The sequence below is a fragment of the Lytechinus variegatus genome, chromosome 11 (assembly GCF_018143015.1).
Source record: "Lytechinus variegatus isolate NC3 chromosome 11, Lvar_3.0, whole genome shotgun sequence".
Classification (NCBI taxonomy): domain Eukaryota; kingdom Metazoa; phylum Echinodermata; class Echinoidea; order Temnopleuroida; family Toxopneustidae; genus Lytechinus; species Lytechinus variegatus.
Genome location: NC_054750.1, coordinates 28,891,052 through 28,911,593, shown reverse-complemented (window position 1 = coordinate 28,911,593; position 20,542 = coordinate 28,891,052). Strand labels below are relative to the sequence as shown.

Sequence of the window (20,542 nt, the reverse complement as noted above, 5' to 3'; positions counted from 1 at the left end):
ACATGCAAATAAGTCAGTCGATGATGTCCGTCACACACTATTTCATCTTTTAGAGAATTGACCATAGGGATGACTTGACTGAATCATATAGTATTAAACAATGCTAATTCCACATGTTCAGGGAGGAATTGATCACCGTTTCACTTGACAATGAGGAGAAAATTAGAATATTTCATATTTCATATAATAAAATACAAAAGAAATAGTGAGTGGGTGATATCATCAGTCTCCTCATTTGCATACCAACCAGGATGTGCATATAATCGTTTTGTGAAATTAAGCAACCTTTAAAATGCCATAACTTTCTTATTTTACCTCTAATTTTGATGAAATTTTCAGTGTTATGCTTGTTGGATTTTTCTCTTTATTCAAATCAATTTTTGTTGGGGTGGACTTGTCCTTTAAAATTGAGCCCATACACACCTGAAAAATCATTAATGCACACCAAATCAAAGCAGCTACAAAACACATCAGAAATAATTCTCAGAACATATAATATCAGAGCTGTCAACCTGAAAAGGAACATTTCAGTATTTTTGAAAGCTGAAAATCAGTATGTCGGTGAGGAAATCAGTATTTTCAAAAAATACCATAGGACCACACATACAACTGAAACTTTAGAAATCAGTATTTTACATGAAACTATCAGTATTCTTCTCACTTGTCAGGACTAAATACTGAAAATCAGTACTACTTGGCAGCTCTGTAATATGCACAATGGAAGACTAAAAAATATATCTCAAGCAGCTGGAAATGAATTAAAGGTACCTGCAGCCACACAGACGCAAAGATATAACATTAGAAAGAAAACAAAACTATAATCAAAAGAATATAGAAACAAAATTGTACAAGAGTGATTTTGAAATGATGGCCTGCTTGCGATATATGGAAATTGAAATGATGAATAATGATATAAATGGGCCACCTCCTTTCTCATAAAATTGTATGAACTGCCACCTTAGCAACCGAGTCCAAAAAGATATATAATGGTTTGCTGTAACAGACTGGAAAATGAGGGTTTTTTTTAATCTCTCTCTCTCCTTCTTAAAAGATATGGGATGAAAGCTTGTGCATGTATATCTATTTTACAAAAATGAATATATGGGGATTGGTCAGACACAAATACCTTCTTTTATTCGGAGGGGTGGGGGGTTAAAAAATCTTTTCTCAACCTTTTTTTTATAACTCAAATCATGTGACCTGCTCCAGACTTACAGAAAAAAGGAAAAATCTCCTGTTTCCTTCACAAAGTATTGTTATCAAGGACAGTGAATATGACAACTTCTAGGGCAAACCTTAACGATAATATGCACATTCACGTTTTCCTTGCTTTGCTACGTGTATTCAGATTTTTTGCCATTTTGCACCACTTTCCGATGGTACACTTATATATATCATCTTTTCACTATCTAAGTATAAAGCTTGATAAGCTTGATAAAGCTTTAAAACCCCAAAATTTGTTAATCTTTAGTTAGCCTGTTAATGTACATGTAGTTTGTTAACTGAGATAAGTCAAAATCTTAGAATCACGGACAATATAGAAATATTCACCAAACAGTCATTTCCCAATAAAGGTACATGGGCAATTATAATCAAGAATATAGGTTTGTGTTTTAATGACAAAAAAATGGGCCAACCTGAAAGGAGTATAGAAAAGAAAGGCTTACATACATCAGTTCTCAGTGTCTTATACAATATTTAGATCAATCCATTACTGCTTGAGATCCAGTATAACGGCAGCAAAGTAACAAGAACTGCTTTAAAAAAGAAAAGCATCTGTTTTCTTGATTAATCTACATTACTCAGAGCACTCCATACAAGTCTCTTTTGATTTAGCCTATTACCCTCAGCTATTTGCACTTAGTCTCCCCTACCAATGCAGTGGTAGAGTCCATCACTCATGAAGTGCTTTTATGTCACACAAGTGGCAAGGTTGAGAATTGCTGTAATAGTACTGATGATTCCATTTCAATTTGAGGGGTGGGCCCTGCAGACAAAAGAAATGTAGAAATATATGAATAGTTCAAACACATACCTGTTTAATAGATGATTCACAGTTGTGGGTCTGTTTATTGGAGGTGCACACCAGTTTTGATTTGTTATTATTAGTAAAGTTGTATTAGCTGTGTCATTCCCCTGGCACATTTTTTTCTTTCTTTTCTTTTAATCCCAAGTACAAACCATAAACAGAACACAGTGCGCTAAGAAACATCAGTAAGCGCCTTATAAATGTTTAATATTATTATTATTCTTATTAGTATCAGTCAGAAGGATCCCATTTTAGAGCCTGTCTAAAGCTTTGATGAAGGGTCAATTATGTAATTTTCCTTAACCTTTAATTCCTTGTCAGAAGGATCCCATTTAGAGCCTGTCTAAAGCTTTGATGAAGGGTCAATTATGTAATTTTTCTTAACCTTTAATTCCTTGTGAAAATAAATTAATTCAATTTTCAAATATCTTACACCCTCTCACAGTAGTGCTTTGATCTTTCATTAAGGAGGGTCTTTCACTCCTCCGCACCCAAAAAGTCAGCTTAGTCATGAAAGCAGGAATACCTACTTCAAGTCATGTGACTTGAAAAGCAAGGGTTTTGGATGTCGGGTGACCTTTTAAAACCACAGGGCAATTGTGGCAATTAACCTTGATTTTAAAGAGTTTCTCATGAAATCATTGTTTGCGGCAACTACTGTTTTTTACCTTTAATATACATTGGTGATGTATTCTTACCATAAATCTATCTTGGTGTTCCATACTGCATGAGGTAGCTTGATCCATGACTTGAATGGGTCGCTGGCATGTAATTCCCAGTGTTTGGGATATAAGTGGGCATGCCTAGATCACCGGTCTGCTGGTTCACTCCATACGGAGGCATCACACCATTCATGGCATATCCTCCTTGGATGGGTACCGAGCTGGGTAGGGGTGACATGGTAGGGGGGAGGGATCTTCCCCCATGAGATGGGGGCGTGGCGCGCATTGATCCATGACTTTCGGAGTGGGTGGAGTCACTCGATGATGGGGTCCCTCTTGAGCTGGGGGGAGGAGGAGGCGTGGAGAAGGGAGACCGGTAGCTTTCAGTGGATGATTGCAGGCTGGAGTGGGACTGACTACTGCTGCCACGATTCTGGGAACGGTCCAGGTGATCTGCTCCCGGATGGATGCCAGAAGATGCCAAAGCGCTCGTGTAGTACGTGCCCCCGGTGAAGCGCTGAGTGCCAGTGGACGTCGTCAGTAGGGTCTGTTGGGTCGTGATGGGTGCACCACTGGGTGGTGGGTTGGGAACTTGCTTCAGGCCTGCAGACCTCAGCTCGATGAATGGTCCAAGGTTAGGGTCATGCTTGCTATGGCTGCTACTGCTGCTGTACTTGGGTCCTTGCTGACTTGACATGGTAGATGAGGCAGGGGTTGATGATGAGCCTTTAGAATGGTAATGACTGGAATGTTGCTGCTTTATGGCTAATTTAGGAGGATCATGAGTAGGAGGTCTCTGCAGAACAACAGTAGGTACAGAGGACTGTGTCTTACTCTTTGGACCTTCAGTCTTCTGTCCTTCACCCTCTTTCTTCTGTGCTGATAATCCCACCGCACTATGCTTCTTACTTTGCACTTCTTGTCCAACGACATTGTGAGATGAGGGTTTACAGTTCCATCGGTTGCCTTTGCGAGAGAATTTCTTGTGGAACTGTACGTCCGAGTAACTGGTATCCTCTTCCGACGGCACTGTATTACGCTTGGCTACAACTGTTGTTGCCTCTGTCTTAGTGTTTATTGATGAACTACTACTAGCATTACTGACAGTGCTACTCTGTTTGGTACTAGACGAACTAAAAATATTTTCCTCTTCAAAATCCTTTCCAGGAGTCTTTGGAGGAACTAGATCATCGCCACAGGGGTCTGGTTCCAGAGGTTTGGGAGATAGTTTCACAGGGATAGGCTTTTTGCCTTTTGGTGTGTAGTGTCCACTCATGAACATTTTAGGCTCACTGACACTCTTCACTTCTGGTTTCTTCTCCTTGGGGCCACTCTTTCCACCATTAGCTCCTCCTTCCTCAGAGCTTTGTATCTTGTTCATGAAGGCCATCTGCCAAGGGTTTGGTGCCACAGGCAAAGCTGTAGCACAAGCCAGTCCGGCATTGCTCAGTTGTGCAGAGAGTAGATCATGAGGCCCTCCTGTAGCCGCTGGTCTGATGCCAGCCTGCGACTCATGCAGCGTGGGCATGTATCGGCCACCTACAGCAACCTGACTAGGATTGTGGGTGTCCCAAGAACCGTGGATGTCTCCTGGACTGTTGCCCGTACTCTGACGGCGGATCTGCTTGCTGCGATCCAGCTGAGACGAAGCAAAAGCTGCAAGGGCATCTATCTTGCTGCTAATGTTTGCCTGTAGTTTCTTGGTGTTGGGGGACTCTCTGACATTGGAGGACTCAGGATCAGAATTTGTATTTGACTTCTCACCTGGATTTCATTTTTTGAGAGTTGGGCAAAGAAAGAAAAATAAATAAATATCACATGAATACGGGGAATAATCTCACTTCTCAAATAGCATTTCTGATTTTAAGAGAAAAGATTTCAACCATTTACTCTCTTGACTGTCAGTCAGATGCAAAAATTGCTACAAAATTGTTACGAAATTTCTGTAGGAGTTATAAAACAATGTGGAGCAATTGCAATGAGATACCAGGAAAATCAGTCCCTGGAATGCACATCACGTTACAATGAAAAGTTGGTAAATATGCATATAAAAATATCACAGGAAATTTAAAACACGCATTTCATAATTCATCATAGCAGACAAGATGATTATTTGCTGCACGTTTGATACTTCTTGTAGCCATTATTGTGACAGAGCAGGGATGCACAAAATGTACCCTATGACCTTTAAAAGAGTTAAAGTTACTTTGTCACCATTTATAAAACAAAAACATAAATATACATTTCCTCTTTCATGTGTAAAAGTAAGTGAAAGATCGTTTTCTTCAGTTGGTGCCCACTGGATACTCAACTATTCAGCTTTGCACACTATGGCACCTATCTAAAGAAACTCGGCAAGGACTGCCTTCCCATCATCATAATTGGTTTTGTGTGTTATTTGTATACTATGGATATGGTAACAGCCATTCAATAGTAACTTTTTAAAAAATCTCGAACTTTGATTGGCTGGTAATATGCATTATTACCATGGTAGTCACTATATGTAACATTGCCTTGAACTTTATTGGAATTAAGTGCTGGAGGATTTCTCTTATTTTGAGGGAAAAAAAAGTTGTCATACCTCTACATTTGATCAGTTTTCATTCAACCTGCATAGACATGTCAATTGTGAGACATATTTTTCATCTGATAAGTGTCTATTTCCAAGAACTAAACACACCTATAAAATGATTCTCTTAAGCTGTAGAGGTGTCAAAATCTAGTTGATGAATGTCTTTGGACTATGCACGTCGATCACAAGATTCGGGTTCTGAATCCGACCGCAACACCAATATCCTTTAGAAAGGTATTGATCTACATTTGTCACACTCCTACGTGTCAAGTTTGGTGTAGGTAGTCTGTTTTTCTTTCTCCCTTCTCTCCTTCATGCTTTTGCTTCATTTTCTCTCCTTTTTTCCATCTTCTCTAGCTTCTTCCTATTCGACTCCAATTTTCTTTCTTCCTTCTCACAAGCTTACTACCACTTTCCTCTATTTTCCCTATTGACTCTACATTTCCAATGACCATTATTTCGCAATTTCATCTTGTTGTGCAAGACTTGAATTAAAAAGGGAGAGAGCGATGCGGTCAAAAAATCTCACGGCAGATTTATTGCAAAAAATGTGGGGTGGGGGGCTGAATCAGCACCCCCCCTTTTTAGGATTTAAGCACTGAACTAAAAAAATCTACTTCTTGTTCAGTGATAGGTAACCCAACAACTTCAGGTCTACTCATAATGCAGCTAGGGCTAGTCTAGTTGCACCCGCTTTCGCACTGCGTTCCCAATCACTTCTCACATTTTGAGGAGGTATCATCGTAAAACTTGCCACTTGTGATATCCCTCTTGCTGTACACTATTCTTACCTTCAAGCTACCGGAAGTTATTTGGTCACACAAGTACATGTATATGTTGTGAACAAAATCCAGGAAACTTCTAGTTATTAATTACTGATAGCAATAATTTTTAAGCTATGTGCAATAATCAATTTTGTTGAATGGGAAAAAATGTTAATATTGTCCATATGATTTTTTTTCTCTCACCTGAATTCTCTGTTTGAGTCATAGGGACACTCTCTCTACCCGTCTGCCCAGCCATGGCTCCTTCAGGGGATGGGATTGCACTAATCTTCAGAGGTTGGTTAACATTAGTAACCATGGTAATAATGTCCTGTGTCTCAGTAAGGGCTCCACCCACTTGTCCTGGCTGATTGGGTTTGTCCATTGCAGCGGTCACCTTTGAAGGGATAGTTTGCTCTGCGGTAGAGGTAGGGACAGGGCGCTTCCGGTTCTTCTTAGTCTTACTCGTATCCGTTTTCTTGGAGGATGTCGAGGTGGGGGTACTTGCCGCCTCAATGGCAGATGATATCTTGGTGAGTTCTTCTTTAGAGGAGGATGCATCGGAACTTCTTCCACTATCAACATCAGCAGCATTTCTGTTAAGAGCAGCATGACTCATGGCAAGGGATGATAGGGTAGAGGTATCTACCTTACTACTTGCTGTCAGATCCTGTCTAGGATCTGGTGGATGTCCTGATGCAGGAGGGTATAGTGTCACATTCTGAGGACTGAGGGGAGGTTCACTTGTGTCTAAGGAACTGTTGATGACCTTACTGACTTGCGCTGCAGGCAAGAAGCCATAGAGTCCTGAATGCTTCATATCTAGTGGACTCATCATGCAGGATTGTAACAGGTGGTGCACTCCAGCATTTGACGTAGCTGCGGGAACTCCATCCCTGTTTCCCAGAGACGCCATAGATGTGTGCTGCAGCATCTGACCTTCCTGGAGACCCGCAACTGTGCTTGTCACAACGTGTAGTGCAGAGGAATGCACTGGTTCAACTTTGCCAGGGTAACCCTTCTGTGTCTGCTGCATCTGCTTGTGGGCAGTCAGCATCAATTGTCCAACATCACTTGCAAACTCCTTCCCTTTGTCTTCTTTCATCGCCAATGGACTGCTTTCTATGGTATTCGATAATTTTCTTTGTAATGCCACTTTGCCAGGAGACATGTGGGGATGTTCACCTTCCACTGTCCCACCATGGACAGCTCTTGGTGATTTGTAAGTTCCTGTTGCACCTTCACAGGGCCAGGATTTTGACAATCCTGGACTGCTTGAGTAACTCCCAGATAGTCTCTCATGTTTTAAGGTATCCTCCTTTACTGCTGGAGGTGAAACAGGGGGTCCGACAATGTCCTTGATCTTGCGACTCTTCTCAGAAGCCTTATTGCGACGCTTTTTCTTGGTTGCTTTTTCTGGTTTCTTTGTAGTTTCACTGATCTTCTCCAGTGCTGTCACTTCAAATTCCAACTTTTGAACCTAATCATGAGAAAGAAAAATGGAAAATTGAAATTCCACTGAACAATCAACCTTTTTCTACATCCACCATCCTTAATAACTTGAGAATATTAATCCTTTTTAAGCAAATTATAAAACAGTGACAAAAAATTGAGGAAGGATGCACATACAAGGGGCTAGATGTAAATATTTGATTGATATTTTTATTCAAATAAAAAAACACAAGATGATTTTGTTGGTTTCATACAGGTCTCCATTGCATTTGAAAACATGATAACCCCCAGCAAAGCCAGAGTATTAATAAGCTTTGCGCTTTGGCAAAGAGTGCTTTTGAAATCCAGCTAATACTATCATAATCATTAATTATGTCAACTTCTTCATGTTGGCAACTGCCATGGTAGCATGGCTCTTTAGCCAAACACCAACAAACATTCAACAGTAAAATAATGTCATATTTATCCTAGTTGCATCTCTTGACGGAACATGCTCCCAGGGCCCTATTTCACAAAGACTTTGCTGTATTAACAAATGCACAATTTCTATCAGCCAATCAGATTGAAGGAAACCAGTACCTTTTAACTGTTAATTGCCAATTTGTTATGACAACATTTACGAAACAGGCCCCTGGTCTGATCTTTCTGTGATCTTACCTGTCTTTTGAGCTCTTGTTGATTACTGAACTCCTGAATGATCTGCTCTGTGATGAGGGATGCAGCCTTGGCATTACTGGCACTGTCACTGTTATCCCACTTTCCACTGTGACCAAGTAGCTGGGTAACTACCTCTTGATTACGAGTCTCCACCTGAAATGGATTGGGATATTGTTAGTAAATTCAATGTACTAACATTTAAAACATTCTAAATATTCTCAAATAAGAGTTTTATTACACAAAATAATACGAGGATGAGGGGTCAGCAAGACCAGAGCAAGTAGCCTTATAGAATATTGACTCCCAAATTTAGGACCAAAATGAAAGTTTATTATGATATGAAAATGTATACAGGTTCTACAACTGAATAAATGAGAAAGTAAAGGATTAATATTGCCACCTTTACCAAGATTGCTACGCAATAGTTCCTTTGACATCATAACCATTTGTGAATGGAAATATAGGAAGCTAACTTAAATTATGGTGAACATTGTTTTTGCTTAATTTAGAATCATTGAATCAATCAGGTGGATGTCTGTACCGAGCCATTAAGTGAAGTGTTGCTGCAGGTTCTCTAATGCAATGCTAACCTTTTCTCTGAATCTCGATCTAAACAAGGTATCAAGTAGAAATACCACAAAGTAGCAGGTAAATCAGATGATCCTGAAGATGGGACAGTCAACCTGCCAGATATGTTGAGTCTTCTCTCCTACTCCACTTTGACTAAAGCCAGCCTTCTCTCATCCCTCCAACTACTCAAGTCTCTCAAGTTTTCTGGTTTGTAGACTTTCAAGGACTACAAAGTCCCTTTCTCGTCCCTCCATTTCACTTCTACCTCCATCCAGCATCTACTATGACAAAGAACTGTATGGGCTCATGCACGAGCATAATAGAGTCCTTAAGTTCCCAGACAATTGGGCCCATGAAATGCTTTGTAGGGTCTGATGCTGGATACACGCCGGTCTGTGATTAGCAGGCAAATATTGGTAAGATGCCAGGCTTTCAACACTACAAGAAAATTGCCACTCACCAGTTTCCTATTATCTGCTTCAAGGATCTGCATGTTGGCTGTCAGGGATTGGTACTTCTCCTGGAGCTCCCGATGCTTGCCTACGATCTCCCTAGACTTGGCTACCAGCTCCGACGGTGACTTGGCTTGTATGCCTAGCTTGTCCAGCTGTAGATTTAGTAGTCTTACACCTTCCTTGGACAGCACTGATATCTGATCCTCCAGGAGGCCACGCTTCAGGTTCAGCTCTTCATTGTATAACTAAAGAGGTGTTGCAAGAAAACAGAGGCCATTACAAATTTCTGATGCAAATTTACATGTGACATTCCAATCGTAGCTAGAACGTACAGATTCTACTAATCTATGTAAGAAGCAGACTGGTAATTGAGTACACATCAGCAATAAATTGCTAGACTTGTGATTGGTAGTGAAACCAAATTTGATTGCGATTGATTGCAAAATACTTCCAATGCTCCATTAGACTGAAAAGAAAAATGTATACAGTGAAACCAGGTGAAGCTACCACCTGTTCATATATCACAGGTTTGGGTTCCATCAACTATTAAAGGGGTATACACTATGGCCCATATTCTGAACTCAGGTTTACATTAAATCTTGGTGGGTGTTTCATAAAGCTGTTCGTAAGTTAAGAGCGACTTTAAGAATGACTGGTGAACTTTTCTTATGTGCTAAAATAATAACCAATGAACATTAAATGGTAAGTATCATTTACCACAAGAAATGATCACTAGTCGTTCTTAAAGTCACTCTTAAATTACGAAAAGCTTTATGAAATGGGCCCCTGGTTTAAAGTTGTGGTTTAACTATGGAGAGCCAATTGGGGCACAAATCCGTTTCAGTACACATCCAATTTATGAAATCATTTGACACTTAAATTGTTCATACTTGTCTGGGAATGTAGAAAGAATATTTAGAATATACAATACAATGAAATTCAATCATTGTTACTGACCCTTTCTTCTTCCAGCTGTTTCCTCACGAGGTCGGTGTATTGAGGTGTTTTCATGTAAGATAGAAATTGCAGCAATTGCATCTTATAGTCATCTAGGTAAAAAAGAGGAATTTAAGAATTTCAAGTAAAACATGAGCAATTAATGAAAATAATAACTGAATGAAGTGAAGAGGCAAGGATTTGCTTATATAGCGCTTAATACTTACTTCGTCAGAAGTCTCTAAGCACTCTACAGTATGCAGCATAATTACCCTGGCTTTAGCAGTAAAGAGACAAGGGGGTGCAACATGGAGAGATATGATTGATATCTACAAATGATTGTAAATTTTTGTCATAGATTTCCAGTTATGGTTAATTTGACAATTACATTTAATTGCATCTTTTACGTTACAGGACCAAGGTTTGTGTAATCCATCAAATTGTCCGGAATGCTGGAATTTGCTGGAATGTAATACTATTACGACAATTTCTCAGCGATAAGATATTTTCCACCAGAATCTTTTGGCACATAATTTTTCTTGTTTTCATCTATGCTTACTCACACTTAAGTGGTCCATTTATTGGATTCTTTTTCAAACCAATTTCTGGACTGTTGTCACACCTTGGCCCCATTGCATAAAAGTTACTAATGGTAACTTTGCCATCCAATGGTGACTACCAAGGCAGCAACGCTCATCAGCCGATCAAATATTCCATGAAATTAACCATTGGATGCCAAAGTTACCATAATGGTAACTTTTATGCAACATGCCCCTGGTATTTGTTTTAACCCGAAGAAGATGGAGGGCTCAGCCCCCCCCCCTGGACATTTTTTGCCATAAATCTTCTGTGCAAATTTCTTTACAGCGTCGCTCGCTGACTTCTTACTTTTAAGTTGCCCTAAAGAGTCTGTGTACCAAAACTTAGCATTTTAGGGGCATTATTTAGTTAATTAGAGCAAACTTTTTATTTTACGCATAAATTAGCATAATTTATTAGCAATTAGATTTTTCGCAGAATTTGACCATATAGTTTTGTAGATTATGCAATGGGTGACGAGCTGCCAATTTTCGTTGTGATCAACGGCCGAGATCATAAGGGGTGGGCTGAAGCCCCCCCCTCCCTCAGTCTTCTTAGGTGTCAAAATAGCCCTGTCTTTTTTTTTACTATGTTTGACCCTTATTTTCTCCATTCTCACTTCAGTTTGTGAACTGCTTGAGTCATGATCAAGCGAAAGCATCTTAAACTTTGATCTTACATAGGTTATGCAGAGTCGATTCCGTGATAGGTCGATACGCCATCACGTGACCTTAGCTGCGTGGATCACATTTGTTGTATTCTGGGCATTGACGTCACCTCAGTGAATATACTTGCGTTGTATTGTCCATTCACTAAGGTGACGTCACTCGCTGCTCACAAGTTGCGTAATCAGGTAGTTTATTTGATGTACGCGCTAGTGTTAACGTGTCGATTGTATTAAGAATGCACTTGACGTATCTAAAAAAAAATCTATTATGACGTAGATGGATAAGGCTGTAGCAAAAATTTCAGGTTGGAACCAGATGTTGAATGCAATCTTTAATGGCGAATCCACAGACTATATATTACAGATATTGCCTGGTCTATCGTTTTAAAGAATAACGTTTCAACTCCCCTACGAAGCTATACTTTTCCCTCAGAATATTTTCCCTCTGCGTTTCACAAAGAGTTTCAACTACTGTAACTTTACCATCATAATAGCAAAGTTACAGAAATTTCTACTTTTCATGAAATGGGCCCTAGACGAGGACTCACCAACAAGCCACTGAATGGATGCTTCAAGGTCTTTCTTCTGACGATGACTGGGTTTCCTTTCTCTCGATTTAGGCCTGGATTTCTCCTTGACGGGAGTCACCATACTAGCTAGGTTGAAGGACATGCCAAGGTTATTCAACATACCTGCAAGACAACATGCAAGTAAAGCCTTCATGTAATGACATATGGGAATAGAAATGAATTGTAGATATGTTATTAACATAAATTTAAGACTAAATTTATACCACGACATAAAGTTAAAGTCTGGAAACGGGCAAGGCCTATATCTTCAGGCATATCAATCAACGTTGCTGTTATGCTGTAATATGGCACACAGATAGTATCAGCAGTAATAATGACTGTAGACCAAATGTATACGGAGCACATTGGATCCACTGACTTACCATTACTCTTATCAGGGGGTGACTGGCTGAGTGAGACTGTATGTTGATGCAGCAGATCCATTCCTATCAGAGCCGATTTCTTGAGCTCATCCCTGGCCCTGCGACTCATTACATTCTCTGACTTCTTTGGTCTGCCCCTTCCTCTTAATGAAGAGTCCTGCATAACAGGATAGAACATCATGATAAATATACATTTGTATAGCGCCATCTATCTGGATATAATCTACACACTACAACCTAGAAAAATCTGAAAAGTAGCCAAGGGTGGCCAAGTCCCCGCCGAAGTCCGAGACATCCCGATCGGAGCTACAAGCTCTTGCATACATGTAAAGAAATCAAAAGTGATTTTTCAAGGTGAGTCTGCATGATAGCTTTCTCAATAGACTTAAAAATGCAGTAAAAAACAGCATGAGAATGGTGTGCAAAAGGATTTCAAGAAAAAACTATCTGAAAAAAATATTTAAAAACTCGGAATTCTGATTTTAGTTGGGAGAATATCATGCCTGTCTGTAGTGGAAGCATCGTCGTGTAGCTGTTCTGACCCTTGCCTTATAATCAGGAGCCATGTGTTCGTGTTCATGGAGTGTTTTCCACTGCAATATGGCCTGCATCTATTGAACAGGGGAAGGACACGTTTACACGAAACGCAGGCTTCAGTCATCCGCCCGGGACTTAAACCCATGACCTCTCATTCAACAGGCAGACACTTTACCAACTGATCGCTATATCTATCTATATATAATCGATTCCAACACACATTTTTATTATCACCCAAGATTTCACTTGAAAGGCCGTTTCCAGCACTTAGTGCATTCAAGGAATTAATTCTGCCAGGTAACCATTAACCCCACCTGGGTGGAGTGCAGTACAATGCGGGTACATTTCTTGCACAAGACAAACACTCCATTACTAGGAATTGAACCCATGACCCTACAAGAGACCTTAGACATTGACGTCATCTCGGAGGATGAAGCCACTGCCTTGCAAGCAGTAGTGATCTGTTGCTGACAACTCTGTTAACACATATTCCTATACCCTCTGAATGAGGGCGCTATGAGATTATGATGTCACATGCATATTAAAGGTCTATTGAAAGATGAGAGTCAGAACCACTAGACCACATAGTTAAACCTACATGAACCATTAATACTTTGAATGACTTACTAAGGATGGTCTATAAATTCTTTCTAATTCAAAACAGTGTGGAAATTATGGAATGAGAACATGCAAAACAAAATTTTGCCAAGAAAACGCAATTTGAAAGGGAAAAAATGTAACATCAGTGGGCTGTTAAAAACCTTGTATCTCAAAATATAGAATTTGGAGGATAGCTCAGAAAGTGATCTATTATTAGACCAATGACAAAAGTAAAAATTTCTTTTTATAAAAGTGTTTTCTACAGCAAAGTCCAAGACCATTTTTAGGTAATTGAGGTTGTCCTCACTTTGTCATAATTCTAAAAGCTGCTCTTTCTGAGCTGACCTAAAAAAAAATAATTATACATTTGGGATTGCGCAAAGTTGATTTCAAACAATTTAAATAATGAACTCTGTCCACAATTTCCTCAAGATTAGTGGACAGATGACATTATCTGACATCTGATGTTGTATTAGTTGAATTGACATCGTGGCATGCAAGATTAAGTCCCAAACATATCAAATTACAAACACAATGCCTATATTCATAGAAGAGTAAATCATTTCATCAGCTGTTGAATACTGACTTCATTGAATACTAGTACACATGTAGTCCCTATTAACCCTAAAAGGACTGGGTTATTTGAGATGTATTGAAGACTGGGTTGATCGTCCCCCCCCCCCCCCTTCTGATCTCGTCTGCCGTTCACACAAAAATTTGGCACGCACATCCTTTACCACATAGAATACAAGCTAGTATAAAAAAAGTAAAATAATAATAAACTTTTATTTATTATGAATGAAATATATATATTTATTCATGAAAAACATTTGCATATTGAACACCCAATTTCTCTTCAAATTTTCTTTGTTTTTTGCAGATGTCATCTTTGCAATCCAATTTAAAGATTTCCACAAAGAAAAATTGCAAAAGCCATTTTTTTCCTTATGTATATTTTTGTTTTTAGAATTTATGTATTTTTATATTTTTCATTTTTTTTAAATGGAAATTATTACAGACCATTTAACAGCTATATCAAACCCTAAATTAATTAAGCAGACCAATAAGAACGAAAAATATTCACCTTTTTATCTCCCATATACTTTGTACACACAGTATAAAGATGAGCCATTTTCGGAATGACATACATGTACATGTAGTCTCGCAAAAAGTAATGCGACGTCGGGATGATATACTCGTATGTTGCGAATTTGGTCTCAAAAGTTGCGCAAGACTTCAAAGAAGTTGTAAAGTTTTGCGGCACTATCTTTTTGCGTCAAGGCGGGGGCCATTATGGCCCCCCATTCTTTTAAGGTAACACATGAAAATTTGGACATGCAGCCCACATTCACGAAAGTGCATTATAGTATGCTGGGCTTTCATCGTGAATTCGCCACTATCTGGATCAACAAATACGTTCTAGAAAACATGTCAAAGAATTTGATTTAAACTAGATCAATACCCAAATATTGAACTAGTATTGCATTGTCCATAAATTGCAAACCCCTTTTGATATTGATAAGAAGGAAATTGTACTAGTTTGCATCTCTGATCATGAATTATACATGAACTTAAATAGGGTTCAAATATTCTAGGTGAAATAAATCTTCACCTTTTTAGTTCAAGACCAACATATAATGGGGGGGGGGTCAGTTTGCACCCCCCAGATGTCGGCCATTGATTGCCGCAATATCTGCATGCGTGTCGAGCCAGATGTAAACAACCAGGTAGTATATTTACTTAATATCAATTGCTTTTAATTTTGCATCAATTATGCAAATAAGCATAAGAAATTTGCCCTAATTTTGTTTTTGCCTTTTTTTTTCTATAGCTAGTAGAATGTAAATTTTTGCCGAAAAATTTCCTATGTATCTTACTGTTTTTTAAATACTAATGTATTTCTCTGTTTTCCAAACCTTTGTTTTTTTTCGATGAACTTTGTCAGGGACCCTTTTGCTATCATAAATAACATAAAATAAATCCATTTAAGCCAACAAAAGTAAAACTACTTATACATTCATATTTGATTGAAAAGCACAATTTGCATTGACTTAGTACACCGAATCACATTTTTAAAAAGCAATTTTGGGTCTGATATGCATGTACAAATGTGCATAATTTCAGAACCGCGTACCCAGGCGTCATAAATTTGGTCTCAAAAGACGCAAAAGACTTGAAAATAGAAAGTCAGTGAGCGGCGCGGTAAAAAAAAAATCGTGCAATGACGTAGTGGCAAAAACAATTTCAATGGGGGGGTCAAATCCCCCCAGTTCAATATGAGAATACTTTTTTCCCTTTCCTCGTGTTACCCCATACAGTCACTTATAAACAATATTTGTAATCAAGCACAAAACATGTGCAAAGATACAATAATAATTATAGCATAGAATTTATATAAAAAAAGAAATCATTAAAAATTGTTAGGAACAATGGCATTCAAGAAAAAAAGATTAGTTGCAAAAAGATGATAAAGGGTCAGGAAACAGTCATTTCAATATTAATCATCAATCAAACAAATGAAATTGAAACACACACACGCGAAAAATAAACAAGATAAAAAATAAATGGATGGAAAATTTACTTGATATTCAGACCTATTGTCAACATGTAGAATTTAAAAGTGCTTCAGGACTACACAAAACAAGAAACATTTTTTTTTTTAACTTTAATCCGTCTCATTAAGAGATTCGAATTAGAAGTATAGAACTACCAAAGTGCATGACAAAGTGTCAATCAAAATTTCAATTTAAGAATTAGGTTTCCAAACTCACACGCCAGTATGAAAGTAATAGTAATGAAATTTGGGGTTAGACAAATACAAAATGAAAATCCAGTTAAAATGAAAGTTGAAAGAATGAAACACACATAATCGAATCTCTCTGACCTTCTTTTCTTCTTTCTTAGGTATTTTGATAGTCTTTTGTTTAGCTGGTTTATGCGTTGGGGGCTTTGGAGTTTCCTAGTTTAAGGGAAAGAAAATAAAAATGGATCTCTGGAGTTCACGAAATCAACAAGTTCTCAAAACGCACACAATGCATTGCTTACAACTATTTTCAATAAGGATGAATACATTCTAAACAAAATGTCACCACTCCAACATTTTCCAAACTTTCGTTTTCACAATCCGTAAGCAATGTTTTCATGCAGTCTAAAATGAAAGGACCACACTCAATGGAAATGAAATAAATCAAAAGCAAATCAAAATAAAGCAAGTTCTTTCAGTTGATTGAAAAAAAACATATGCAAAGGACTATTTTCAGACTGCCAGTTGACAAACCCTCATTATCCTTTTTTAGTGACATGTTTGCTTTGAAAAATAATGTTATTGTTCTCTGTTTTGAAATCAACAGTGGCGTACGTAATGGAGATATTTAATGAGTAATATTATTAACCGTATCAGACATCTGAGCAGGGTAACTTTGACTGTTGCCTGTTGACTGGGATCAAATGGCCGGTCAATAAATTTCCAATTGTTTATCCACGGGCCCAATTTATTGCCTGTTCAGGAATGTCAATGAGAAAATGCGTGGCAATGTAGCGGGCAATAAGGCAGAGCTAAATCCGGGTATTCTACGGGTTTTGGTACGCATCCTTGAACCACACAGTGCTATTATGTCACAATGTTAATCAAGTCGAGACAACGCTGGATATTGTGTCTCCAGGCCAGGGACGCATCATTTCAATTACGTCACAAGTGTAAAGTTCAGAGGCCCAGTCTGCTCAACATAACAAAATAGATTGCCATTCTTAAACTCTAAAATATCTCAAATTTAATTTAATTTAGATGTCTGATTTGGTTAATAATAGCAATATTGACTGGCCTGGGGGCGAAAGGACATATATCACCCTCACTAAATTGATATCGCCCTCGTCTACGACTCAGGTGATATAAATCTTGTTTGGGCGATATATGTCGTATCCCCCTGAGGCCAGTCAATATTGCTTTAATATCACCTATCTACATGAAGGCCTCTTAAAATAAGCAGTCCAAATCATCTCACATCAATGTACAACCAATACAATAATTTGTAACTCTTTCAATAATACAGCTTTTTCGTGACATTCTGAATAAATGCAAATTACCGTTCCAGAGCTGTCTTTATTCCTGCGTCTTTTTCTTCTTGAAGCTTGGGATGAAACATCGGAATCCTGAATTATAAGCGAAAGACACACAAAGAATTTTTTTTTTTTTTAGATTTAACTTATCATCACGAGCAGTCAATAAAAACACATGATCCAAATGAGTTAGTACTGGTACTACTGGACAAAATGAAAGAGTTGAGAAAGGCTTACATTTAAAAATATTAGATTCCCCTTTTTATCAAAATTGAAAGAAAATAATGCAAGACAGTAGTTTCTTTGTGAGAAATTGAGATGTATTATCAATTGAGATGTATTATCGAAAAGACGAAAGAAACGGTATTACTGTAACAAATATTGACTTAAAAAACGTTTCTTACCATATCCATTTTCTCACTATCATCCATCAGGTCATCATAGTTCTCCTTCATTCCATCTCGATTAGCAATCCATTCTGACCACTGACGACGGGTGGTTGGTCCATAGACCGCCGAGTCGCTGTCGCTCGACGTCTTACCGAGATCGAGGGATCTCGAAGCGAGGTAGTCAACGTTACTGCGCCTAGGGCGCTTTGCTCTTACGCAGCTTTTGTAGTATTCTTCCTGTAATTGGATTTTCACAAGAGGCAAAAGCAATATGAGGTCCTGATATTAGTATTGGTGATTGGAATACCTCAAGAGGGCTAATCCTTGATATTCCTAGATTGATAATCAAGGAAGCAGATTCATCTTTCGAGCAAAGATTCAATACAAATCTTGTAAACTGAAATCCAGCTGATCCTTTACAGGTAATGAACTTCTTCAAGATTTCCGTGATAAAATACAGATAGAAGACATTCATGTATCCTGATTTTTAATTATTCCCTTATGAATTCATAAAAAGAGAATGATAATATTCCCTACTTTAAATTAATTTCAAAAAGGGTAAATACATGTACAATTTCCATCATAACAAAGAGAATTTCAATATTTTCTTCTCAAGATATCATATTTAGTTTTTAATAAAGAGAAATGGCAGTTGTGGTAACAATCTCAAATGAGTTCATATGAGCCAAATGGCTCTGAAAGAAAATGCATCATTGCTGGGATATGAAAAAAACAGAGAATTTATTCAAATGTCAGGTATTTTTCCAAGTAATATCAATACACTGTCCCAAGAAGTTCAAGAAATAATTTTTCCTGCAATTACATTCTTTTCCCGTTAAATGATATGGTGACAAATAAGCTTGTATTTTATAAGCAAATACATGAACATGGCAGTTCTGCTGCAGCTGACCCCATTTGGACATTAGTGTACATTTATGTTATCGCATTCTGGTTAAAAAAAATTAATATCCTCATTTGACGCACATGATTGATCTGTGATTTTCTTTCACGGTACATGTACATGGTGATGGCTGATGATAAGCAGATGAAAGTGTATGATGTCATTCATCGATGAGAAATAATCAACAAAATGATAGCTGTAACGAATATGGTATTGATGTATCTGACAAATGAATAAGGTATAAATGTTGCCATGCATTGCAACAAAAACAATCACCATGTTGCTAGGGAAAAAATTAAACAGTAAAAAAAATAATAAAAACATGCATAAACGGTACTAAAATCATTTAAACTGTATTTCTTTTATTAAATAAATACCAGGTGAGAAATATTCTTTACTTGCAAAAATTAGTTCAAGACCAATAAAGTCAAAAGGTTTATTAATTATTCTGAATACTAAAACCAAATATATAAAATGATAATTATTGAAATCGATCTTTGTTTAAACTTAACTTTAATGTAAGCAATAATATTTTGTCCTATGAGGAACTTCATAAATAAATCAAAGTCAAGCCCCAAATCACCAATTCAATGTTACCTATCATTAATTGATTTTCTAAATTTAATTTCGAGTAATTTATTTTCATATTCTTAAGTCTTCTTCAATGCATACTGATTCAGATTGCATATTTCTATATTTAGCCTTAATAATGATAAAAAAAAGCATTCCCAAAGTTATTAATTATTAAAGTAAATACGAACCAGCAGCCTTGAAGAGCGTCACAGGAAGTCCTCAACTACGCAACTCTAACCCATAATGCAACATTCTGAGAAGAGTAGTCTTGCAATACAGGCCCACTTATATGATAACTCACTAATTCTCTAGTCTTGCAATACAGGCCCACTTATATGATAACTCACTAATTCTCTACTCATTGCATTTGTACTGAAATAATCACATTAGTATTAAAGTAGAAAAAACAAGTAATTTTATGTCTCTCACATTTTAGCTTTAATATACAAATAAGATTAGAGGTTTACTTATTCTCTGTGCTATTCATAGTGATCTCGAAAAGATATTAAAGACTAGTTATTTTATAACACATGGTCAATGAAAGACCACAATGTTGTTAGTCAGTTCGCTCCCCCGTTAAGGTTAAGATTTATTATAAGAATAATTACCCTGAGTTTTGGATCCTTGAGTGTCTGAAAGTATTTTTCCAGCTGTATAACACATAAAAAAAAAGAAAAACAATCAATAAATCCCTCAGAAAAGGATAAATGAACCACTTTATCAAATCAATAGAAAGGTGGTGTTGATAACTTTCTACAAACAAAAAAAGTGTTAGTTATGTTATCTAGAATGTTAGAACAGTTTTAAGCAAGACAGTGATTTAATATAAACTGAAAATGAAAAATAATGGGATGTAAGTATGTCATATCTCCATTAAATATCTGAATTTAATACTAACTTTTATTAGCCAAGACATAGCTCCTTAATTATTACAGAGACAACGTAAATGAACCTATTTAATTCTGCAATTGGTATGCTACATGAATTCTGTAAGAATTTTAAAAAATTACATTTTAAGACAAAGAATATCAATGACAAAGTAAATCAAGGAAAAAAATAAAAGGCCATGCGACGTCAGCAGAGTTGGTATATTCTACATGGGCTTGAGCTGAGCTAAAGCTGAAAGTCATTCACTTCAGTTGAAGACAATGAGCACATCTATTTCAAGTGTCCAGAGATTCAATATTTTTA

At 37.5% G+C, this 20,542-nt stretch overlaps 1 protein-coding gene across 2 annotated transcripts in view; it reads right to left on the bottom strand.

Annotated features, from left to right (window-relative positions):
• Window positions 1–635: 635 nt before the first annotated feature.
• The window catches only part of LOC121423964 (histone-lysine N-methyltransferase, H3 lysine-79 specific-like), a 54,559-nt gene continuing 34,652 nt past the window's right edge, over window positions 636–20,542 (bottom strand). Inside the window, exons 12-23 of one of the 2 annotated variants that reach the window (XM_041619516.1) lie at window positions 19,960–20,001; window positions 17,893–18,114; window positions 17,516–17,581; window positions 16,317–16,391; window positions 12,296–12,452; window positions 11,892–12,035; window positions 10,119–10,210; window positions 9,167–9,406; window positions 8,137–8,289; window positions 6,232–7,507; window positions 2,728–4,455; window positions 636–1,987 (exon numbers count right to left, since the gene is read on the bottom strand). In XM_041619516.1, the coding sequence (XP_041475450.1) occupies window positions 2,735–4,455; window positions 6,232–7,507; window positions 8,137–8,289; window positions 9,167–9,406; window positions 10,119–10,210; window positions 11,892–12,035; window positions 12,296–12,452; window positions 16,317–16,391; window positions 17,516–17,581; window positions 17,893–18,114; window positions 19,960–20,001 (4,188 nt within the window). In that variant the 3' untranslated portion in view covers window positions 636–1,987; window positions 2,728–2,734. The remainder of the gene's footprint in view (window positions 1,988–2,727; window positions 4,456–6,231; window positions 7,508–8,136; window positions 8,290–9,166; window positions 9,407–10,118; window positions 10,211–11,891; window positions 12,036–12,295; window positions 12,453–16,316; window positions 16,392–17,515; window positions 17,582–17,892; window positions 18,115–19,959; window positions 20,002–20,542) is intronic. The other variant, XM_041619519.1, reaches the window with a different exon arrangement.